This window comes from Apodemus sylvaticus, chromosome 12, assembly GCF_947179515.1.
Source record: "Apodemus sylvaticus chromosome 12, mApoSyl1.1, whole genome shotgun sequence".
Lineage (NCBI taxonomy): Eukaryota > Metazoa > Chordata > Mammalia > Rodentia > Muridae > Apodemus > Apodemus sylvaticus.
The window spans coordinates 70671378-70697860 of NC_067483.1; the positions used below are offsets into that span (position 1 = coordinate 70671378).

General features: G+C 40.9%; 1 protein-coding gene across 2 annotated transcripts in view; it reads right to left on the minus strand.

Moving 5' to 3' along the window:
* The window catches only part of Prrx1 (paired related homeobox 1), a 65224-nt gene that overhangs the window by 12950 nt on the left and 25791 nt on the right, over positions 1-26483 (minus strand). For both annotated transcript variants that reach the window (XM_052200354.1, XM_052200355.1), the window contains exon 2: positions 2233-2408. In XM_052200354.1, coding sequence (XP_052056314.1) covers positions 2233-2408 — 176 coding nt within the window. The remainder of the gene's footprint in view (positions 1-2232; positions 2409-26483) is intronic.

The window sequence follows — 26483 nt, forward strand, 5'->3', positions numbered from 1 at the left end:
TGACATTAAGGTCTAAAAGAATTGGATAAAAATGCCAACTATATTACACTAAGGATTTATCATCAAACTGTTATTTAATTTGTCTGTTACTTTGTCTCATGGTCGATTAGATGACCGACCTGATTACAAACAGTTTTGAGTTGGTTCACAGTGTACAGGTAATCAGGACATAACGCTATCCTTTTCCCTAAGTAGAGTGATACTTCCTCTATTAGTAATACTTTCAGATTCCTTTGCTGTGGGGATCATCTTGTGATGTCATCATCATTCAATAGCCTGCACAGATTCTCTCTGTTCTAGGTAATGGCACAGTTAATAAGAAGGCCAGTGCTTTATTTATCTCCAACAAATCAAATCATGTCAAAAAATGTCCACAGTAGCTCAATAAGCATTTAAGGAAAGGGGGGATAATGTATTTTGCAAAGATGAATAAAACGTATCTCCACACAGGACTTTAGCACAAAGCAAGGGGACTTGGCCCAAAGATAACTTGATGCAGTACATGCCAGGGTATGACAAATGCCCTGAATGTGGAGTCCCAGAGTTCAGTGATTGGTTTGGTCCGAAAAAGGCTAGGAGTTTAAGGAGAAATAACAAAATTACAGTGGAACAATTCTGTGCCACTCACCCAGGAAATGCTCCCAGCAATAGAGGCATTGATTGATTGGTTTGTAGTGTAGTGGGAAAGGAAGAGAAAACAAGACATAGGACAGGCATAGGTGACACATGGATGGCATTGTCCTGTGTCTCCCACCTTGTGTGTATGTATGTGTGTATGTATGCATTATGTATGTATATGCATGATGTTCAACCACTGAAATTGAACAAGATTTATCTCCCAATTCAAATGGCTACCCTTCTGCATTTTAAAAACAGTTTTCACCTTCACACAATCTGTTTCCTTTTCAAAATTCAGGGCACTACAACAAAGTGACGCTGTGGAATACTAGGGGATTCTAGTTCATTCGATTTAATTGTTTACCTACGGTATAGTTGACCATATTATTTCCTTTCCTCCAACTCCTCCCTGATCCTTCCTACCTTTTTACCTATTTAAGTTTATGTTCTCTCTCTCTCTCTCTCTCTCTCTCTCTCTCTCTCTCTCTCTCTCTCTCTCTCTCTCTTCTCTCTCTCTCTCTCAAAAAGTTAAAAACAAAAGACCAAAATAAATAGAAAAAAAGAAAACACTCAAACTAAGAGCATGCTTTTTATGTGTTGTTTTTTCTTTCTCTTTCTTTCTTTCTTTCTTTCTTTCTTTCTTTCTTTCTTTCTTTCTGTCTGTCTTTCTTTCTTTCTCTCTTTCTGTCTCTCTCTCTTCTCTCTCTCTCTCTCTCTCTCTCTCTCTCTCTCTCTCTTTCTCTCTCCTATGTGGGCTACTTGTTTACAGATGTCATTTCACTGCAGGCTGAGGTTGGAAAATAGGAGAGGCAGAGGATTGGGAAGGTGGAGGGAGCTCATAGCAGTGTGTGAAGAGCAGCACGGGGTGGTGTGTCTTGAGGTTAACATCAGTCTTGTGAGGATAGTGAGAGGGGGAAAATAGGACCAATGCTGACCCTGTGGAGCTGCGCTATGTTGCTCTCTAGCACCGTCTGAGTCCTGACTGCCAATGCAAAGATGTATCCTCAACAGTCTGTCTCTATTTCCCCAGAGCCACAGAAGCGCCTAGATGGCTTTCCTTGCATCTTTTCTTTTCCTTTTTTCTTGTCTCTTGGAGAGAACTTAGAGGAGCTGCCTCTGTGTCCCAGGTGGAGAATCTTTTTATAGTCTTCTGACTGAAGGAACCACCATGACTCTCGCTCCCTCTCCCTGTTTTATTTCCTAAAGACGTTGGAGACTGTAAGATGTTATCTAATGTAAGTGTGCTCTTACCGTCTCAATATCCGTCTCCAGCCTTTATCACCATTCGTAATCATGAGTACAGAGAGCAAAGTACTGGAAGGTTTATATATTCTCCAAAGCTGACAAGGAAAGCTCAGGTGAGGGAGAGTTCATATCTATGCCACTCTAGGATTTAGATTGAGAGCTAGCGGTGCATAGTACACAGTACACTATATAGAAAGTTCACAACAGGGAAAGGAGATAGCTTTCCCTTCCCTACAGCGTATTCCATCCTTCCTAAAGGCATTCGGTTTAGACTTTTAAGATGACATTCTGCCCAAAGAAGCACAGTAAAGATATGAAGCCAGTTGTTATACTTTACTTTGAGTGCCTGCCACTCAAAGCATGAGTTACCTGCACTCTGGCCTCAGTGAGGTTCACCCGACGTGCGAGATCTTCTCGTACAAAAGCATCCGGGTAATGGGTCCGCTCGAAGACACGCTCCAAGGCCTGCAGCTGACTGCTGTTGAAGGTTGTCCTGTTTCTCCGTTGCTTTCTCTTCTTCTTCTCCTCAGAGTTCAGCTGATCATCTGGGATGAAATTGGCGATAAGGAAGAAAGGTCACTCTAGAGGTCCCAGGTGGCCTGTATTTACTGCCATCTATAATGAGAGATGGCGTCTATGCTCACTTCCTTAGCAAAGTACTGCAGTCAAATGCTATTTTTCTTATACAAATGCCAGCAAGGGCCAAGAATCCTCCTCAGTTGTGAGGCCTCATTATTGCCCCTCTATAAGATTAGACCTGAGCTGGGTGCCTGAAGAACTGCAGCTCATAGGACTAAAGGAAGAAAATCTCACTCCCGGCCATCGTCTCTGCCTTTCACCAGAGACAGGAAAAGAAAAGTAGGTCTTAGTTTTACCTCACTCCCTTACACTCTATGATGTTCATTTACAGTTTCATCACAAAACATATCAGTGCCTCTCCATAGCATGGACACAGGATCTCAAATGCACATTATACAGAAAACAAATCAGAGATGTTTCCATTCCAAAACTCATTCTCCTTAAATGCAGTGACTGATTCAGAGCAACATCCAATAAAAACTCCATGCCTTGCCATTGCCCAAACAGGCTTCAGCTTAGATCAAGGTTAGGCCCAGGAACAGTATCAGGAACCCAAGCAACCATAACTAAGAAAACACAAAAATGAGGAGCTGTTCCCTGAAACAGTTGTACCCCACATTGAGATGTAGGGTCCTGAGGACTGAGAGACCTTTGGCGGAAAAAAATCACATCTCTGAATTTTTATCTGCAGAGGTCCTTCATGAGTTAGATCTGAATTATCCCAAAGCCATCTTGGTGTGCCAATCATTCAGAGAGAAAAATGCCCCCCATCAGAGAGTAACATGGGCCGTCCTGAAACCCCTCCCAACCCCAGTAAAAGAACAATTGACTGGAAACCAAGTGGCTGACCAGAAGTGCTAATACCACCATCAAGCAATTATCCCAGAGGCCTGAACTCCCAAAGCCCATTATAGCATGCTGTCTAGAGAGGCTCAGTCCCAAGTAAATCACAAGGAGTGAAGATGAGGATAAAGGGGAAATTGTATATTTGCTCCATTTTCAACAAAAAGGAGCCCTTAGCTCTTTGTTTCTAGCACAGCTAATCAGTTTCCTATGAGTAAAAGCACACAGCATTCTCAACAAAGCTTCTAGCAAGAATCAAGTTGTCTTATCCACAGCCACATCAGTTGTAATATCACTGTTACCACCAAGTAACAAATTAGAGCTGTTCTACATTTATGTTTGGGTTCAAAGTGCAGGTTAGACTGGGGACCCCTGCCGAGCAGATCTCTAATGCCCGATGACTGAGACTGCTATCTTTACACTCCAAGACTCCTTCCCTCTTAGGCTCCTCCAGAAATTAGAACAGACACTGTATATTGTCCTTGGTAATTAAAGACCCAGATACAATAAAACTGGCTGATTCGCCCCCCCACCCCCACCCCGGAAACATGAAACTTCTCTCATCCTCAGAAAAGTGTTTTTGTAGGGAAAAAAAATGTGTAAGATCTTATCCAATTTCTCAAAGAAAGAAGTTGCTGACTATCATTCCCTGATTGATAGATGCAGGAGTTGACTATCATTCCCTGATTGATAGATGCAGGAGTTGACTATCATTCCTGATTGATGGATGCAGGAGTTGACTATCATTCCTGATTGATGGATGCAGGAGTTGACTATCATTGCCTGATTGATAGATGCAGGAGTTGACCATCATTCCTGATTGATGGATGCAGGAGTTGACTATCATTGCCTGATTGATGGATATAGGAGCTCCATTAATCCTCTCTCTTCATGATTGCACCCTGGTGGAGCTTCTGTCGTGCTCTGCTGACACACACAGGTCAGCCTCATTTTGATGGTAGAACCATTTGAATCATGATTTTCAAGCTCTCTCCAGGCCTAGAACATCCTAGCTAACATGACTGACATTGTTTACCTATTAGAAAAATTAGCTGATCATAACATCAACACTGTAATTCAAACATGTAGGACCAAACATCATTTAGGATATACAGTCTCCTCCCTGTTCAATTGTTCTGTTTTTCTTCTTCATACTAGATCTCTTGAGCACAGTTCCCTATGCCCAGCTCTTCTGGCATCCCTTGGTTTTCAGGGACTTTGAGACAACACCTTATTATGAGTGCCATGTTTCCATAAAGCGTGAATCTGCAAAAAGTCCTTGGCTTCAATACTTTTCTAAATTTGAGACCAATCATACCACAAGTTACTATTTTTTTAAAAAAATAAAGAAAACACCAGGTTAAGTAAATACTCGATTTTTCCTCACTCAGAATTCATTTGCCTGCATAACCACAAGTTCCATATCCTTTGCCGTCTTGTGATCCTGTTTCTTCTTGTACTGCCAAGCTCTGATCAAGAACACTTTTATTGTTAGTACTACAACCTGTCCCATCATCCCAGTAGTTCTTTGAGATCTCCCACTGGTGATTGAAATTCCACTGACTGTCCACTACAAAACCACCCACTCCCCTGATGTGGGAGTTAGGGAAATGAAGGATTACAGTTGTGACAAGGAATAAATAGCCAACGATGATCTGAAGTGATCCCAGCAAGAGTTTCCCAGTGAATGTTCTTGGTCTTTTTTAAACAAATGAAAACATCAGTTCAGATCATGTTGAAGGTGAGAAAAGACAGCAAATCACAAGGGTCTCAGGAGTCTGGCTCTGGCAAATGTCCTTCAAAGCCCAAGTCAAATGGAGAGAGACAATGAGGAGGCAGCGAGGCAGCTGGAGCAGCAGCCCGTTGGCTCCTCTGTCTTTGCTCACTACTCACAGACTGAGAGTTTTCCCTGCCACTGAAGAACAGGACCAGGTACACTGTCTTCCATAGCAGGAAGGATAAATATATGCTGCTGAAGTTTACAAATTCAGGGCACTTGACAAACGTGTGATAAATACATCTATCAGATTCGGGGCTCTGTGAAAATGCAGTGAGGGTTTACCATAGCAGGAGAGTCAACTTTCTGCTAGGCCAGCTTCAGTGAAGATTAATTTCAAATTATGTGGGTCAAAGGCACTAATATCCAACTGGCTGATGGGATGGACCCCCATTTTTAGGCATCCTGAAGGGAGTGGGATTTACTAAACTTTGGAATAACAAGGAGTGGTGACTACATTTTTACAAAACGGAATCCTATGCAAACCGAAAGTAGTTATGGGTATTACAGGTTAGGTATTTGAATGCATTGCAAGTATATAGTTATTGCCACTTTCTGGAGGAAATGACCAAACTAGCCTAATGGGCAGGTGCAGCCTCACTTGGAATCCTAAGATTCTGGCACCAAATACAGTGCAAGAAATTCTCTAAGCTACTCCCTCATTTTGTAGTATGAGGTAAGAGCTGAGCAGAACAAAGTGCTTTGCCCAAAGTAGAAATGGTATTTTGAGGTTTCTAGACAGAACTGGGGACCAGGACACTCAATTCGACTCCCTTCTTAGCTACACTACACGCTGTACAAGAGAAAAACACAAAGACATCAGCAAAGAAAGCGAACCTAACCGTGGAAATGACTCGCGGGAAAGGGTCTCTCATGCTAGCTGTTATAAAAACATTATAAGGCAGGTCTGTGAAGAAGAATCAATGTGTCATGGACTATTCCTGCCAGCCTGTCCAGATGTGCATCTTCAGTAGCTGTTCAGGTCGCATGTCCTGGGCTTGCTTTCTCAGTTGCTTCCCTCAATACCTGTGGCTATTTATACACTGCAGAACACCTCCGCCTTCCATCTTTTTCCGGGAACGCATGGGCATGCTTCTCTTTCCTTTTAAATAACACATTAAAATCAATGTGTCCTAGGAAGCATGTCTCATGTTTAACTTCCTGTGTTAAGACTTGGCCAACAGTTTCAGTCCATATTGACCTATCCCTTTCAAAATCTCTCTCTCTCTCTCTCTCTCTCTCTCTCTCTATATATATATATATATATACACACACACACACACACACACACACACACACACACACACTATTTTATCAAATACTATGTAAAAATTACAGTCCAGCCTAGACCTTCTGAATGTATGTAACAGCAGAAATGCAGCTTGGTCTTCATGTGAGTGCCTCCAATAACTAGAGCTAGAGATGTCCCTGAATTTGTTGTCTGCCTGTGGATCCTGTCCCCCTAACTGGGCTACCTTGTCTGTCTTCAGTGAGCGACGATGCCTCTAGTCCTCCAGTCTGGCGAAAGGGGTCTGGGGAGGCTGATATTGGGATGTAAAATGATTAATTAATTAATTCATTAATTAATTAAAATTTTAACCCAATTCTTTGTGGGTGGGCATTTTCTTGACTTTGTGCATTTAATCATTGCTACGAGAGAGAGAGAGAGAGAGAGAGAGAGAGAGAGAGAGAGAGAGAGAGAGAGAGAGGAGAGAGAGAGAGGCAGCATAGATGAACTGGGGATAAATGTTGGAAGAATTGACTTATATTGTCATATAGAAGCAGGACCAAAAGTTAGAGCTCCCCCTGCCAAAGGGCTCACTGAGTCCTGAATTCTGATGATTCTTTTTAATAGTGAAAAGCAACTAGTTAGGTCAGGGCTATCTTTATTTTTGGGTAATTTTAAATACAAAATGAAAAATAAGCCTTTTGTAGTAGCAAGTCTTCTCAGACCCAGGAACAGGAAAAGACTCCGGGTCTTGTTTCTTTATTAATGGAGAGCTCAATCCTTTGGTTTCATCTCTTATGTGAAAGACATCTTTGAAATGAATGAGCAATTTAAATAATCAGAAGCATATATGAGTCAGATATGCTAAAAAGAGTAGTGTTTTCAGTGGGTCAGAGTGTTGGTGGTATCAGAATAGGAACCAGAAATGCAAGATAAATTGTATATACGTACATGGGTTGGAATGAAACCACTAACACTCACCCTGGCTGAGCATCAAGTTCACTCTGTGTTCTGTATGAGGCTACTGACATTTCACTAGAGGTAAAGAAAGCAGAAAGCACCAAGACCAGGCAGCTGTGGTAACCCCTACTTACTAAGACCTTGCTCCCCTCCCCATGCAGTCCCTGACCTGCTGGGCTGCATCCAGTCAGAGGAACCTCTGAGGTCCAAGGTCAGCCCAGTGTAATTTAAAGGTATAGTAAAAATATATTTTAGGAAGAAAATCGCAGAAAAGAATGTGTTCCCTATGCCTGAGTCACATCAATTTGGGAAGAAATCTGATGCAAGAAGATAAAATGCCAACTTCGGTAGCAGAAACCAACCACCACATCAAAGCTTGTCGTCTGTCTCTGGGTTGAAATCATGGCAGGCAAGCGGATCTGAAGTGCAGACCGCTGATCACTTTATGGGCATTGAAGAATGTTTTCAAAGCAATTTATATTGCACAACAGCTACTTACTTTAATGGGATTTGTGTGGTTCGGGCCCTGTAACCTTTAGAAAATTGAAAGCGAGTATAATTGCAAAAGCCACTAAGAACTGTTTTACTTAGATTTGCCAGGCCTATGGAAGGCAGGAACACAAATGTTCATTAGCATTTCTTTGAGTACACTCAGCTTTAACTGAAATAGGGACAGCATCCTTTAATGTGTACCCTGATAAGTGGCTCGGGTACCACTTACCTGGAGATACTGTTGCGATGTAACGGAGCTTAGCTATGTGTGGCGACGAGACGAGCAAAGCCAGGTTAAGCATCATGGTACCCTCAGGGTCTTCCATCACTGAATCTCATCCACTCGGACAAATATGCAGCTATTCCATCATTATAGGTAGGTGATGACCTTAGAGCTGCCAGGCGCATGCGGTGGAGTGAAGTTAGCCACTTGTGCTTGCCTTTACCATCAAGTTGGCATGTAGTTGGCTTATTCTTATTAGTTATTAATCTCAATCTTACAAAAATAATATTAAAATGTATAAAATGGGATTGTTCTTTAGAGAAAAAAAGAATGTTCTAAAGACATGAAAAGGGAATGGGGTGGGTTGGAGAGAAGGCTCCATGGCTACCAGTGCAGATTCTTCTTGCACTAGACCAGAGTTCCCATGACCCACATGGGTGACTCATAATCATCCATAACATGAGCTCCATGGAATCTGATGCCTTCCTCTGGCCTCCACATGTCCACAGGCACCTGCAATCACAAGCACGCACATGCACGCACGTGCGCATGCACACACACACACATACACACACACACACTAAATCTTTTAAGAAATTTATTTTTAACAGCTCTTTAAAAGTGAGGCTCTGATTCAGCGTACAGTCTCAAAGTTTAGCTTTCCCATCACAGCTAATCTTTCTTTGTAACAGAAAGCACTAAAAACTGTGAAGTACCTTTAACATGGTTAATATTGCTTTAAATCTCTCATTTCTCTATATTTTACTTTCGGGTCTGAAAGACAAGTATATGTCCATAGTAGTAAAAATGTTAATATAATCCATATCACTTTTCTGTGCCTTGACTTTCAAGATGTGTCTTAAGGCATTTCTTATGAGAAGTCCTCAGGGAATCCAGTACAAACAAACCTTCCTATGCAGCCCCTATCAGAACTCCAACATTCTTCTGGAACTGTGTATAAAGCTCTAGGTTTCAACTTCGGCTCCACCAAATTATAATCATAATCATGTATAAGTCTGGAGTTATTGGATAGAGTCCCTTCTCTTTGATAAAGACACAAAGATCTGGCTTTAGATATGTACGCTACCTTCAGTTTCTCTATGGGAAATATTAAAAGAAAAGAAAGAATAACCAAGTAGGGAATAAGAACCCTTGATCAGATCCACCTGACTGTAATGGAGGGGAATATAGTGGAACAGAGGAGAAAACTTAGCAGCTTAGAGACCAAGACAACTACGTTTTCAAAGAAAGAACAGAACAGAGAAAAGGACTTAGGTCTCAAGGTTGCCTGAGGCAGTTCAGGAATGCACCCTGGGTAGCCAGTGGGGCACTGAGAAGGCATTTGCACATGGCTGTGCTGCTACCATTGCTGATGTGATTTCTCCTTGGGAATGGACTAGTGAAAGCCACTGTGCTGTTCTTCCTCATTGCCCTCTACTCCCCATTGGTAATGAGCCATCCTATCACAAAATAACTGCAGGGGAAGTCAGAAGACACTTCCAATGTGCTAAGTACAGCTTGATTGAATTTGGTGAGAGTGTAGATGAGGCTGGATGCAAAAAAGGGCTCATAAAAAGCTTTAAAAGTCAGTCGGAACTAGACCCAACAGAGCGTAAGGAAGTCCACGGTCTGTCCCAATCACCCCACTGGTGGATACTCTTCTGCTGTTAGTTAATTCCTGGCTTTCTACCGAGCCAAATTTTCTCTCTAAAATTCACTTCTGAAAAGAAATATTCAAATATCAAGCACATGCCCACACTCAACTAGGTAAGGAATTCATAACTTTTGTAAACAAACTCACCAGAAATTAGTATTTTGGAAAACACTGGAAAAAGAGAAAGGCCAAAGGCTAAACTCGGACTGTGAAAATTCAATTATTCTCAGCTCATTTGCTTTGTGTTAACTAATTTGGTTGCCACATGTCTAAACTAAAAGTCACATTACTCAGTATTTATGCAGTGACTTTTTTCCCTCCTCCTTTTGTATTTAATTTTATTATTATTTTTTTTAATGTCTGAGCATTTGGGGAAATTCCAAAAGTTTTTTTGTTGTTGTTGATGATGATGTTTTTAGGAGAAAAGAAAGAAAACAAACAAGGAAAGAAATGACAAAGGAAGACAAAATTCTAGGAAAGAGTAATTTTGAATCAGATTTTAAAAGCTTTCCAAACTTTTCAGTATTCTAGGTGTATGGGTCCCCGAGGTGATGGCTGCCTTCACAGACAGCTCTGGGTAAGGCCTGTGCTCCCTCTTCTTCCTCTGACATTCTTCCTTTGTAAAGAGGGTTTCCAACTTTAAGGAAGGCTTAACATCAATCATGACATTACCAGTAGGAACTGGCAATATCTTGTGGATCAACCTGCCCCAGGTCATTTTTAAAGATGATTCCTTTATTTTTGTTACATTTTAAAATGTTACTTTAAGAGCTGGGTGGGGGAAAAAGGCTGGAGGAGCAGAGCCCACTGAGGGAAATGTTCATACTTTATGAATGAGCTCAGCCTTTGGAAGGGCAGGAAGAAAGAAACAGAGAGGGCGCCTCTCTTTGGATTAAAAAAAATAGTAATAATTATAAGGTAGTTAAAGTCTTAGACCATGACTTACACTGTTCTGCATGTTGTTATTCTAGAGTAAAAGGACAAGATGCTTCTAGGAGAGAAGCCACATGGAACAGAGTTAGCTGTCCATCACAATAACCATGGAGCAAAGGGTTCTCTTTCAGTAATCTGCCTGTAAACAAGGAAACCTGGAGGGGAGATTAAGTCCCTCTGGATGGTTACTGTGGTCTTGGATACCAAAGGGATTGGAAGACAGGAGGATGGAGATGTGTCCAACATAAATAATCTGAAATTGAAGAGTAGTGTTTAAGTAAAGGAAATTAAAATTCTCCCCCAAAGAACAAGAAAAGTGAAAGTATATACGTGGTGACTCAAGCTTAGAACTTTTCTCGTGGGGTTGGGAAGTAGACACGGCTCCACAATATCTCTCGGTTTTAATACTTTCATACATAAAATCTGTTGCTATCTCAGTCTGTTCGGGTTGTTATGACAAAGTCCTGTAGGCTGGGAGTTAAATAGCAGAAATTTATCTCTCACAGCCTGGAAACTAGAGAGCTTCAGTGCCTGAGTGTGGGCCTTTTCAGTTCCTTAAAAATATCAGTGTGTTGGGGGCCGGAGTAGCCATGTTTTCTTGAGGTAACAAGGATTACCTATTACCTCAAGGATTACCTATTATTTATTGTGAGGGCTCCACCCTCGTGACTTCATCTGAACCTCATTACTTCTCCGAGACTGACCTTCAAACATGTCTGCCTCAATGAATGTTATAGCTATAGCACATGAACTAGATTGGAGGTGAGGGTGAGGTGGGAATATGCATTGGCTGTAGGGGAATTGCAAAGAATTCACTCAGATGCTTTAAGAGGATTCCAGTTACAAGGACTAGATATATGCTCACTGTTGCATTTTGCTTTAAGATATATTGAGTCTTAGTAATTATTATTAGAAATTCTGAAAGTTGAGTACAAGTTGGAAAACAGAAGGATGGGATTCTGATTCAAGGAGTTGCTGACTGAGTCTGTAATTTCAACCTTCAGTGACACCAACATCTGTGGGATCCTGGGGCTGTTTTTATATTTTCAGTATGTAGCCAGATAGAAAGGTTTCAATAATTGTTTGTTTTAGATGACAACTAAACTGTGCTCTGTTTGATGGCAATGTGCTCTTTTTCTTTCTTTTTAAAAGAAAATCATTGCCTGGATTATAAATAGAATGAGGGCTGCACTGTAATTGGCATACCTGGGGAAATACTGGGAGATTGATAAATACCTGGATGTATTCACCTTGCTACAAACCCCGTTTCTATCAAGCACTGGAGACCAATTCTAAAATTACTGACACTAACTATGCTCAAAACCAGCCCATCATAGCCTTCATATCCTTTTACCCCCAGCCCAAATATCCACCAATTTCCTGTTGCCAACCAGGGAAAACAGGGTCTCTGGATGCAGAGAGGTATGATGAACAGTCTGTTCTCAGAGGATTTTATGTTGAGTTGAGAAGCAAAATGGAAAGAATGTCAATAGCAGAGAAAATATATCCATTAAACTTAATGGCCACCAGAGCCAGCAGTAGGCAAGGGAGGGGGACTGAGGTATCACGTGAGTGCTAGGGTAGAAGACACACCTTCACGGGCTTCCTTCTCTCGGGTTGGAAGCTCAGCATCCTTCCTCCATTTCAGCACAACTTTCTCTCCATTCTCTCCACTCTATAGTAGCACCAATGATAACCATCTTTGTTTTCATACTTCAATTGTATCTCTTGTGGCCTAACAAAACATTCTTGGTCTTACCCTTATCCATATACTTTACATCAGTGGTTCCTTCTCCTCTTGGAAGTTTCAGCTTCCTGCTAGCTCTTTGCACGAGCCTCCTCTACCAAGCAGTAGACCTCTCTTTATTGTCTACCGCACTCCCAGAATTTTAGCCTTATGACCCCTTATGGCAATTCGTAAAGTCTTATGTTCATGACTGGTGTAGCAGACTGTCATGTCTGGAAGGCAAGGACTTTGACTTGTTAAGTGTGATGTTGTAGCATTCAGCAATAGTACCCAGCACAGTTTAGAAACTTTTCTTAGAATAACTAAAGGTATACATTAAACTGGTTAGTGAAAATGCTCTTCATGACTTACCCAGTTCACACTTACTACTAAGCAAACTTGGCAAGTCTTTCAGGCATCAGTTTCTATATAAAAAAAAATCTTGACACACAAATGTTCAAATGACTAAGGTACACTGTAGTGAACCTTATAAATGTCTTCATATCTTTGATGTACCTTCTCTCTCAGTGACTTTCCATCAGAAATGGAATTCTTGAGGGCAGATGAAATAAGTGTAATACTACAGTCTTAGTAGCCTTTAATAAATGTTAGACTCTGATAATGGGGGGACTACAGAATTTTTGGCCAATTTGGTCTTGTGAAGAAGTCAAAGGAAATCTTGAAAGAAGGCTCAGTACAACTCTTCTGTGTTCTAAAAGACATGCATACTTTCGATTTTTAAGTCAGTCATCTCCAGCCACTGTGTATGCTATTCCCTTTCCTTGGCAAAGAAAGCTCTGGCGAAAGCTTGGATAATTGCCTCTCTAACATACAGGAACATGACCAACCACTCCTAACTTTAACTAGATGATGAACTCTTTCCCAGGGATTTGTAAGTGTCTTAACTAGCAAGGAAGTCTTGACGTACTGGAAGGGCATAAGAGAAAAAGAAAGTTAAATGTGGGCAAAACTCCCTCTAAACTCCATGTGGGATAATCTTATTCCACTGAGTCATGTGCCCTGGTTTTAAGCATCCTAAGGAAGTCCTTGTTAGTAGATGCTCCTGTCTGCCTGGGGTGGAGACTGTGAGAGACCTGTGTGTCACTGTGACTCACATCATGACCACGCATCCACACCCTAGCATCTGCAAGCCAGTGGAAAGAAGTCATGCTGTCCCAAGAAGCCAGGGTAGAGGATGACCATTTAAAAAGGCTTTATTGATTGAGAAGAAAATGATAATTGGAAGAGGCTGTCACTGTTTCAGTGTCCCTTGGGGGCCTCCCATGTCACCCACTTTTCTTTCCAGGTCCTTGAGTTTTTTCCTGCTTTAGTATCTCATGACAACTTTATGGCCTTCCCATTTCCTTTAAAGAAGAAATTTTTTAAGTTTATGAAATTTTTTTTATTTTGAGACAGGGTCTCTCAATGTGGTTCTGTCTATCCTAAAACTCCCTCTGTTAGGCCGGGGTCAAACTGAACTCAGAGATTCACCTGCTTCTGCCTCCCAAATGCTGGGCTTAAAGGAATGCACCACTTCCACCCAACTAAGGAATTATTTTTTTTTTAAATTATGTTATGTGTATGAGTTGGTTCACAAGGATGAGTGCAAGCACTTGTAGAGTTCAGGGGTGTGTTAGAAGATCCCCCTTGAAGCTTGAATTTCAGATGGCTGTGAAGTCTTCAATGTGGGTATTGGAAAAATAACGGTTTCCTTGCATGGGTGATTCAAGCATAAATAGTAAACATAAGAGCATCAGCAGTAAATGGACTCAGCAGGGCATGCTCACACACACACACACACACACACACACACGTTCAGAAAATCCACAGCTGAATTAATAACAACAGTGCTATAAATATAAGAACTCAAGGCATATCCAATTGTCTATGGTGGAAAAACCCAGACTCCTGCACTGTGAAAGATTTACTTATTTGGGCTGTCTGCATAACCCACTAAGCTGCTGAGACCTATCATCATTACCTGGTCGGATACTAACTATATCTGGTAACTCACTTTGACATATCAGTTGCTAGTGGGAGTTCCCAGATAATGGCTCATATGTCACTGCCAGCTGGACTTAGCTTCAAAACAAAGGAACATTTAAATAGATATTTCAGACGTTTGAAATTAAAATAAAGCAAGGCAGAGCATGCCGGGTTCCAAGTGAAGCCAACTGGCACATTGCATTGGTTGGCATGACCAAGCACCACATCAATAGGTTCTTAAATCACTGTACAATTCAAGCATGGAAAAAAAGGAAGTTAATGGAGACATTGAAGACAAATCACCAAAAAAAAAAAAAAAAAAAAAAAAAACCTTCTTCCATTAAAATTTGAGTGTTTATACATTGACATTGAGACCACCCCAGTCCCACTAGAACCCAAATGATATACGCACCTTTGGAGCCATTTGTGGTGTATATTTCAAAGTTCTGAGCTAAGCCACTATGCAAGTTTTATGGGTCCCTCTAGAAAAAGAGGGTTTTTGGTCAGAACTGGAAAAATAATAGCATAAAGCATCCAGTCACAACAGAAGAGAAGCCTGTTAGATTCCAAACTGATGCCTCGTCCAAGAAAAGACAGAAAAACAATTTATTCTCCAAATTTGATCTGAAAGTCTAATGCTTAACATTAGGAAACTTTTTGTTTATGGAATATACCACACGTGCAGACCTACTGAGGAGAACCTGGTTATCATTTAGTTTGTTACGATTATGACTATCAAGATGGTGAGTTTCTCTAAGACCATCACATGTTAGGGTGGAGAGCATAAGTAACATGTATGTCACTGACTTTCTGAAGGCTATCCTGCTTCTCAAGGTTCCTTGAAGAAAATGATACAACTCAGAAGGCAGGTTTGCAAATGGCCCCAGACCATCACTGCAGTGACCTCTAGCCAATAAATCAGTTACTTTTTAGGCACCCAGCTACACCTATGGATTCAATGGCTATTTTGAGTGTGTTTTCTATGGTCGTCTGCCAAAAGCTAACCACAGCCTCAAGATTTTTCAGTCTCAGAAAAATAATCTGGGATCTACATCCCCCACTCTATTATTACATGGTTAGAGCAGAGCCCCATCAGCAAAGCGTAACGGAATTGTGTTCTCAGCTTCTGAACATTTGACAGGTCAGGTTTCTATAGGTCTTTTCTTCCAAAGATCATAAAACATCTCACATATGCTATTTCATTTATGTTCTAAATGTTTTTGGATAGTAAAGGAGCACTTAATACAATTTCACCCAAAAAGGACTATTTTAATTTTTTTTAACATGACTTAGCAAAGTCATATTTATCTAATTAATCGCAGGGAACAATAACACCTAGTAATATTTTGGAAAAAATTATCCAATGAGTAGGTTTATTATTTCTACCTTTTAATCAAAATTTATCTGGGAGGTGTGGTGGCATCTAGAGAGATGGTTCAGTGGTTAAGAGTACTGGCTCCTCTTCCAATTGACCCAGGTTCAATTCCTAGCATACACATGCAGGTTCACAACTTCCTATAACTCCAGTCCCAGGGCATATGATGCCCTCTTCTGGCCTCTGTGCTTACAGACATACATGCAGGAAAATCACCATACAGCTATCAACAACAATAAATATTTTTCTTTTCTTGTTCCCAACCTCTAGGCCACCACATTAATTACATTTTTCCCCCTTGAGTTGGTATTTGATTCAAACAATTTATCACACTGTAGCAGATTTCATTCTAGTTGAAAAACTGAGCCAGTAAGTCCAGTCATTTATTTCAGGAAATGCAGCCTTCTTGGGCCCAAGCACATTAATTGGCAAATGAAGGAAACAAACCTTAAACATTTTTAGGACAATGGTTTTTGGTTTAAGCAAGCATCCTAAAATCCATTGAGGATTTGCAGCTGACATCGGACAGTCTGGCTACAGAACTCAGGTTCTGAAATGCTTTTCTCTGCTTGACGTTCAAGGACTCAATGATCTTGAAAGAACTCAGAGGCTATAAAATGTTGTTCCTGAGGACTAATAAGAAATGAAAGAAGTCGGGTGTGGTAGCATGCCTCTGAGGCCAGCACTCAGGGTTGAATAGAAGAGGATTGCAGACAGGAGAACATTCGAGGCTACACAGTGAAACCCGGTCTCAAAACACCAGAAGAGGCAAAAGAAGAGAAGGAGAGAGAGAGAGGGAATGAAGGACTTCTTTTAATAGATAGTTTACCCTGAGTCTATTGGGTGCCATTTGAACGCAGAAACTGAAATAGACAAATGAGCATTCGCCTTCATCTAATCAGGGTGTAATTCTGTGACATTCATAAGACATGTTCTTCTAGGAAATGTTTGTGCATCTTAGGATTTTTGTTGCCTTTGAGAAAATGAACTTCTGGTTCATATTTCTATTCCTCTCCAAATTCTCATTAAAAACCTTTCTTGGAGTCATGGGAACACAGATCTGATTATGGGGACAAGATAATTGCACAGACCTATGACCTACCCATCCCACTCAGCATCCTAGATCATATGCTACAGCATTGGTATTCTGAAATCTCCAATTGTTGGAAATTCTCTTCCAGCACCATGAATGGGAGAGACATATTCTACTGCCTTCATCTGGGTGTTCATGTTCACAGAGGGATTAGATAATAAACATCAGAAAGCACAAGAAAACAAATGAAAGTGTGAGATATATCACAGATAACAGCCTTGATCGTAGGCCTTAGGACCAGTTACCCCACACTTATGAAATTAGACTGGGTAGTCCTATAGTTAGTCCTTTTGTTTAAAAAAATTTACTTTTATTTAGCAGAAGTGCAGATCTGCTCCTTCCTCAAATCTCCATTACACAGTACCTACTCCATACAGAAAAGTCTGATAAATCTACTTCTTAGGTGGTTCTTAAAAATTCATCTGCTCCTTAGAAGTTTTGGGAAGGAAACTCTATAATCTCCAAAGCCTGAAATGTTAATGCTTGAGAAATGCAAGGAGGGGGCCTGCTTTGAAGAGAGAGGGAAAAAAGCAGATGTCCACAGATCAAACTGAGTTCGCTCCACAGCTTTACTTAAGTTTGCAACTGGTAGCATTCAGATTAAGCGGCAATTAAAAAAAAATCACAATTCACATTTCCTATCTTGTGTTTTCTTTCTGACTATTAGAATGTGCATTTAATAAACAATTGGTTAGCAATTATGAAAGATGAATTCCTTCCAAGGAGGAGTTTTCGGTTTAGCAGGAGGGGAGGGGCGGGAGATTATGTCAGCAAGTAACTTCAACAAATGAGTTAAGTAAAATATCTGAATGGGGTATGTACGATAGAGTTGACACAGAGGGACCAGCAGCGACGTGACAGATGAGGCTAAGTGTTAGAAAAGAGTCATAGAATGAGAGGAACCGAATGAGTTACACCTTCAAAGAAAAAAAGTACATATTTTGAGTAATGGGGTGGGGGACTATTTGTAATGAGTAAAGCAGAGTGATAAAAAGCTGTGTGACTCATTGCTAAAATTTTGTTTTTCCTCATTTATATCCTAAGGCCATATCACTGTTTAATTTTAGGTTCAGAGAAGCAAGTCTATCAAGAGCCCAGTGTCAGACAGAGGCGAGATGGTGGCAGGCACTGAGAGTTTGGGAGCTTTGAGGAAAAAAAATTGAAGCTGATCTAGAGAAGGCAGAGGTGGATGGAAGTGGGCTTTTTACAGCACTCTCAGGCATTTAGACTGCAACCTTTGGTGCATGGAAGTCGGTCAGGGATCCCAGGGCGAGAGAGTCCCATGAGCACTTTAGCCCTTCACATAAGATCATGTCGCCTGTCTGGGCCTGAGACAAGTGCTTCCGTTCTTAGACCAGGAAAAGGTTTAGCACTAGCAAGGTGTGTTGTCCTGCTACTTTAATGCTTAGTGTGCTCACGGCGCTCTGATTCCGAAATATCCATACCTTGGCCCTGCCTATCACCCCCCATATTCTCTTCTATCCTGTTCTGTGTTTAAATCTCCAAAATCATGTTGTATCACAATCTGTGAAGAGTATCTGTATCCAAGTCACTATCAAAGGACACGTAATGGTTTTTGTTTGTTTGTTTGTTTGTTTGTTTCAATATGAAGGCGATCTGGAATATTTTCCAAAGGATACAGATACATCTCCTAAAAGCCCATGTTCACTTCTGTAAGCAACAAATGATCACACAAGTCCCGAATGGCTCTAATCCAGCTAGATGTGCCCTGGGCTCTTGTATTTCACCTGAGACCTAGTGAACTTCCTGGCCTCCTGGAGTGCCTCACTGGAAGCATTCTTATTCATGAAAAATAATTTCCCAAACAGTAAAATCAGATATGTCAATTCACTTCCTTTTTGAAAAACAAAAAAAATGACCACAGGATGTTTCTAAGCTGCCAGCTTCACGGGCACTCACATACCATTACAGGCGTGTGTGCGAAGGGCCTTGAAATCCTTCTGTTTGTGTTGTGAGGCATGATGGCACTTCTCAGCATGTGGGGGAGTAGTAATAACAATTTAATTCTAAACAAGCCAAAGAGAGCCTGCCTCTACCATTCATAAACCAGGCACCATTCCTTGTCACCTTCTACTCTATGTAGAAATGGGCAGGCACTTGGGGAAATCTTTACCTGGTTCTTTACCCCATAACACCCCATCTTTACCCCATAACACCCCAGCATTCTGTGAGTTGACTACAGAGTGTTTTCTTGGCTCTTATGTGGAGGCGCTTTGTGCAAATCAGAGCCTCTAAATGGAATAGGGAACGGAGAGAAGTGTGTGCGGACACTCAACCAATCCTCATTTCAGTGTACTAAGGCATTTATTTCTGAAATGGTTTTGTTAAAGGTTAAAAATATAGGTGGGAGGGAACTTTATTAATGTTTTTTAAAAAAACAAAACTGTCTTTTCCTTTCATAAGAGAAGTCTTTTCTGTGCTGAAATTGGCAGTCAGTCTGCTGGGCATTTATCTCCTGTGTAGAAAGTGCTCTGTCAGGCGATCTGTGACTAACAATAAGCTGAGAAACACACCACAGACGTCCACTTGTATTTTATTTGGCAGAGAGGAATTATTTCTCAGCACAAAGTATTTGCAACTGGCATTGGTTAAACAAGAAATTACAACCTTTAAAAGCCCTATTTATCATTAGCTGCAAAAAGTACAGACTTCACTGTCAATTAACCTGACAAAGGATTAAGGACCATCACCAAGGAATCACAGGTTTGGCAGACAGGGTCTCACAGAAGGGGGGACTGGAAGGGGCTTGGCCAGGGGCCTCTTTTCTTCAGACCCTTTGGCCCTTACATTCTATTCTTCTCTTACAGCTGTGGGTTGCCCCCCATTCTCTCTCTCACTTTAGCTTGACTAGCTGATAATGGGGGACCAGCAAAGATGAGAACGCTGTATACCACACAAATCTCACATCTCACTGGCTGAATCCAGCCCACAGCAACTTTCCTCTGGTTCTGCTCTGAATGTATTCCGATGGATGGTGTAAATAAAAAGTACAGAATTAATATCTGGAAGTTAATGAAATAGTAAGGTGCTATTTTTCTCAACTGTTCCAAGAGGTTAAACAAAAAACAAACAAGTAAACAAAAACCATCACCACAAAACACACACACACACACACACACACACACCACCACCACCACCACCACCACCACCACCAACAACAACAACAACAAAAAGCTTATTAGAATAAACAAAAGGTCTTTAATTTGATTCTAATCAACCTCTCAATCCCAGAGTGGTGTCTATTGATTAATAACGGTAACATTAACCTACCTTAAAATGATTTAATGCCTCCAGAACAGAAACATAAAGAACTATTTTGCATTCTAGTCTTTGAGTTTTTTAAACAATGTGTATTTTTTAAAATCTGGATATATAATGGCAATAGATTTTTCTGAAGAAACACAGATGGGTAGATAGATAGATAGATAGATAGATAGATAGATAGATAGATAGATGATCGATAGATAGGTAGATAGATGGACAGACAGCTAGATATCCCTATTTAGCTTCAGCTTTCCAAAGAAGCTCATGATCAGGGTTTCTGACGTATCTTCGCAAGTGCATTAGTTTAAATGATCCTGAAGGGTCTCTCACAGGAATGAGTCTTACATCTTAACTATAATTCTTTTTAATATTTTTGCTCATTTTGATCATTTGTCAAAGTATACCAACATTAATAATGCCCAAGGATGAAATGATGGCACACAGGTATGTAAACCACTTCTGTACAGTCTGACACACAGTGTTTAAGGGATATTGAAGGCATGATAATACAGATGCTATAGGAAAAGATAAAGGGGGCATGACATGAAGGGGGACTGTATAGTACTGAAATAAATGCCTTAAATACTATGAAGGGACACACACACACACACACCTTCCAAGTTACACCTATGTTTATTAGCCTTGTACAATGGTTTTCAGGACGTTTTCAGGAAGGCTCAGATTCAATTACAACCCTTCAGGGAAGAGAGTTGATTTCCACTGCAGCAAAGTGACGGAGTCTTAGGGAGTGGCTAACCCAGTAGAAACCAGCTCTCCTGCACAGCCAAAGCCAAGGCACAGTTGCTCTGTACAGGGGCCTCCCTCACTCTTTTTGCCTTTCCATATCTCCTGGCTGCATGTGTGGCTGCTCTTGCCATTCCTGGATCCTTTGCTGTCCTGTCTTTCCCAGTTATTGTATGTTTAAGAAGTGGGTCTATTCATGTCTATGGCCCCTAATCTCTTTCTTTCATGTTTGCTCTACAGTGTGTACATAACAACTATCTCAGGGATATCCTGTGAGGATGACCTTCTCCAAAAATCATGCGAGTTTGGATAGCTTTATTTAGCGCTATTAAGTTCAAAGAATGTGCCAGGCAGATTCGCAGTCCAAAAATAATCTCCTTTTATTGGCACTCGAAATTACCTCATGGAGCAGTGAGCTGAGCTAAATTAAAGCTTTCATACAGCAGGGCCCAGGGATTTTTACTGAGTGGTAAACGTTTTTCTCTCTGTGTGAGAACTTTACTGTTTCCTTCCTCTGAGAGAGACTGTGCTTACAGGCAAAGTGGCTCAAAGCAGATCTGTGAGAACTCATTTTATTTGACAAAGACTCTTAGTGTAGGCCCCTGGTGTGGAATATTTAAAATTTTATAGGTTTTCCTAGCTTTTTGACTAATTTGCATATAAATGAAGGGACACTAACCTCTATTACAAATGGCTGAATACGTTCATTGCTTTTTCTTAGGCAGCAAGTTATGTTCCTAAGACTCATTGAGGGTAGGATTTCTCCTTATAAATGACTTTAAATAGCTTGACAAGTCTTAACCACATCCCTTCTGGACCTCCAGCTGCATTTACTGTTATCTTTTCATAACTGCTGGAATACTGGGATATATTCTTCTTTACAATCTGCACACTAGCAAAACTGCCAATATAAAACAGAAAGAAAAGATTCACAGCTACATTTGTTTGTTTGTTTGTTTTGTTTGTGTGTTTGCTGTTTTTTTCTCAAATTCACAATGTCCTTGCTGGTCTCAGCTAATAATGAGTTCAGCTATTGTTCTTGAAGTTTCTGGATGATAACTACTGGGATTTTGAACAGCCAGGACTGGCATGCCTGCTTCTCCTTACTACCACATTACCCCGGGTCTTCTTAGTATCATTGTTAAATTAGTGATCTGTGCAAGGGTGAGGCCTACATGTGTCCCATGTGTCCCCTGCATCCCTGCTTCTCTACTGAGTTTAGGACACACCACTGCTATACACAAAAGAAACTAAAGCACCACAGTCGTCATGTAGATTAAAGAAAATTCTGCTCGTATTTTATCTCTCCACACCGAGCATCTAGATTCTAGGTGCTGGACTGGCTACGTGGATTCTAGAACAGCCACTGGAAAAGATATCTGATATTGCTCTGAACATATACTTTAACTTCAACAAAAGCAAAAGAATTTACCCAGGAAAAAGGTGGGAAGAGAAGGCAGAGGTCAAGGCATACGGAAGAGAGAGGCAGAATTAAGTGTTTCGTACAAGGTACAGCATGTGAGAAAAGACGTAGAAAATGTAACCAACTGGGTGTTATGTCCAAGTGGAAAGATCCTGACGCTAGTGTCATGAATGCTGTTTGTCCTGACCCAGAAGCAGAAAACACCTTTTCCCATTGTTGCCGAGAGCCTCATAAACTTAAGATAATGAACAGTCCAACTCAGAACATTGATACCTCCTACCAGGTCTACATGAGTTCCATTGTGGTTTTGGTAGAAGAAGGAGATAAAAAATCTAAAATCACACTGAACATTTAGGTTTGTAATATTGAGTATATAGCATCTAATAGGATCAGAAATACTGAAGTCTAGAACGTACCTCGGCTGTGGTAAAGCCACTGATGGAATATGACGAGCAGTGGACAAGGGCTCAGACTCCAGCACCTGCTCTGCAAACTAGCAAGCGGACTGTGTACACCTCACTTTCTCTTGCTCAGTTTGTATGTAAGGGACTTGGAGGGACACGCTCTCTTTTCCCTCTGACAGTCCACGGCTACAGTTACTACTTTGGGTCGTGCTAACATCCAGTGTCTCACTTCTCATGCCTCCAAAGACATTCAGTGAACTTCTCCCACCATCCCCAGGGAGTGAGAATCAGCCACCGCAGGTTCAGTGAGAACAGATCAAGTCAGAGAACCTTGGCTTTTTCTTCCATAACAAATTACATGGAGAGGCTAAATGACAAATTAGAAGAATTGATGCCTCTAGCCTGCTTCTAGTTCCCTAGTCTGCTCCTATTACAACAACAACAACAACAACAAAATCCTAAGATGTTAACATACTTTTGATTTTTATCTATAGAACTCTTTCAAGCACAGCTGTTACTCATTAGACTCCAGTGGCTGAAAGCATTTGGTTGCTACAAAAAGAAAAGGGGGGGGGAGAGAAAGAAAGAAAGAGAGAGAGAAAGGAGAAAAGGAAAATCAGTAACGTTTTATTTATAATCTATTCTCACCATAAAATGGTAGACATTCTAGATCAATAAAAATGTATGCTTGGTACTAATGGCAAAAGTATGTCCCCTTAAAACTGCAGTAAAGTCTATGGGCACACTTGCCAGGTTGAAGCACTATTTTCACTTCAGTCTTTATTTCCCCAATGTACGGCTGTGATTCTCAGCACCGTGGCCAACTTTTAAATAAGAAAACACAGTTTTGTGGGACTGGGCCTTTCCTAGCAGGGTATATAGATTATGCATATGCATACCTATAATTCTCATATAATTTTGTAACAAGAACGTGCACCCTCTGAAGGAAACAAGCACTCTGAGAGCTAGTGTACTCTGTGAAAATCTTTACACAAGGTTGGCTGGTGTCTCCCAGGAATGCGAGAGGAGGAACTGCAGTTTCCAGGACAGGTTTTGGTTGCTTGCTTACAAGTTCTCTTTCAGTTTTGACGTTCAGGCTTCTGTAAGTCAGGAGTATTTCCTAATTTCATTTTAGGAACGGATCCTGCCTCTCGTGAGGTGGCAGGGACTGCATATGGCAAACGCAAGTGAGAAAATGAAAACTTATGGTGTTGAAATTTGGATATCCTTGCACCTGGGGTCTGGACCCACACACACCTGGAAGGCAGGGTGCCTGGTAATAAAGTCCCTCTGGGCAGCAGCTTTCGTCCAGGAACTACAAAGGCTTCCAAAAATTAAAATTGTATTTGTTTCTTGGAATCTCTATGTGGTAGAAAATAGTGTTCTCACTTCCTATGGGCAGGACACATGAAAAGTAGGACTCAGATGGGTATAAATAAGATGAAAGTATTGTCCCCAACCATTGTCGCTTCGGGAGCATAAAACCCACCTGAGCCTCTTGGCCTGCAGATGCTCTGTGTTTAACTACATCTTCCCATACCCCCAGGATCAGTTTTCTCAGGGAATATATTTCCTTTTTCTTTTATCTTATCTTGTAAAACCTAGGCTAACTCAAAGCCTTACAAAACCTTTCATCTTTTTTTGATTAAATTTACAGAGAAACTGTAAGTAATAAATTACCATAGTAAACGGGCTAACCACCGCCCATAATACTAACCATCCTGGAAAATCTGTTATCGCTAAGTGTTTTCTTTTAGGAGGCTGGCTCAGCAGCCTTTACTTAACACATATCTTGACATTTTTCATGATGGTGCGAGTTGAATTTAGTGGCAGTCGGTGACAGGGAAAGTGGGATCCCAGCAGAGCAAGAAGCCAGTGTTGTTGTTCTCTTTACCCATCCATTAGCATGGCTGTACTGCCACGTTGACTGGTTGAAGAACCTGCCTCCCAGCGCCTGCTTCTTGAGATTGGTATGTGCAAGGATTACATCACAGTGGAATTCGGTCACCCTGACCCTAAGTGCACCGTACTCCAGCAGTCATCCTCTGACCCCATCTCCCTAATCACATTTGCATGCTGTCCCCACTCTTTATAGGAGATTTAGGACCTTTCGATTTTTTTTAAAGCAGTATATTCTATTTTGCTAGTCATTTATCAGTGCTTATTCATCTCTTCTTGCCTTCATTTCTTTGAGGTAGGGCCCTGTGATTAGTAATAATAATAAAGCCATATTATGTAGCTATTCTGGAGTTCTGTCCCCTGAGAACGCTACAAATATTAACAGCACACATAGAGGTCTCCTGGAATGGCTGAGGTCACAGACAGAGTAAGGGAAATTGCAGTGACTAGCCTAAATGGAATAAATGGAAGGTTGAGTTGGAACTGGATCAAGACGCTAGTGTTAACATGCCTGACTATTTAGGAAAAGTTCCAGGATCACTTAATGATGAAAAGCAATAAGCCTGTCAAAATTTGCCTGGAATATATATAGGATTAGGCCAGCTCCTAAAATTTCCCAAGGTACCTCTGGGTCAAGGACTTTCTGCAGAAGGTAAGCATTCTTGATGTTATAAAAATTCCAAAAGTCTTAGTTGCAGAAAAATGTAGTAGTTGGGTGGGAGTGGAAGGAGAGAGAGAGAGAGAGAGAGAGAGAGAGAGAGAGAGAGAGAGAGAGAGACAAAGGGTTTCTTTCTCTTATTTCCATGGACATTATTCCGTGAGCCTGAATTAATCCCCAATATTTGTCATAGATTATCGCTTCTAGGGAAAAATAAGATTCTATAGCTAGGATCAACCCAATTGTTAAACAGTACAAGAACTACAGTGGTCTGAAATAAAATACAGCTTCAACTGGTCTCCAAGCATGCCTGGTGATTTAATAGTATGTAAAGCGATCCTTTCTAAGGGAAAGTTAGCTACATTCTAAAACAAAATCCAAGACTGAATCAAGGAAGGTTACCCCTAATTATTGAGAAATGAAGAGAGGGAGGGAGAGAAAGCATAGAAGATATTTTTCTCAGTGATGTTAAAATTCATATAAGGGGTGATTCTATAAAAGCAAGACCATTCCCATTATTCTTGCTTCCCTATCAGTGGCCCCTAAAAGTCAATATTTTCAATTTAACCCCTAATTAGTGTCTAATAAATACTCTGCACCCAATTTGCGTGTGTTGCTGACAAACACATCATCCCGTGAATAGCCCGTGAAGAACAATGGTAAATGAGATAGCGGCCTCACTTGGAAGCATTGCTCTGCGATCTCCACTGTCCCTATATTCTACTTGTAAATACTACACACACCTGAATGTTACCAAGAATTTTCTCCCTGTAATCAATCCATTGCTAATGCACTACTGACAAGCCAGCCATCATTACCTAGTTCTGATCCCTGGCAATGCCTGAATCAAGCTGCCCTTTTCCTTTTTAACCTCTTACGTTATGAAATAACCATCCCTCCGAAGAGCTTCAAATTTTCATTTTATTCATTTTATCCCACAGTCACGCTGGCAACATCTTCCTGGCACAGACTCTAGATTCCCATATTTAATTTATCTGACCCAATAAAAAATATTTGAATATTAAAACCCAATTTACATTATAGTTGGAACTGTCACACAAACTCCCATATATGAAGATATATGACAAAATAAGGTTTCATCAAATCTGTGCTTGCTCAAGTTTCCACATGCAAAGCCCACACTGCTGCTAGGCATGGTGATGCAAGCCTGCAATTCTTTAATTTGGGAGGCTTAGGAGGGAATCTGAGGTCATCCTAGGCTACCTAGTAAATTCAAGGCTAGGCTAAGCTACTACAGAGTGTTACTCTGTTTCAAACAAAACAAACGCCAGAAAAGCACCAAGGCAAGAAGCAAACAGGGAACCACACTGCTGACGT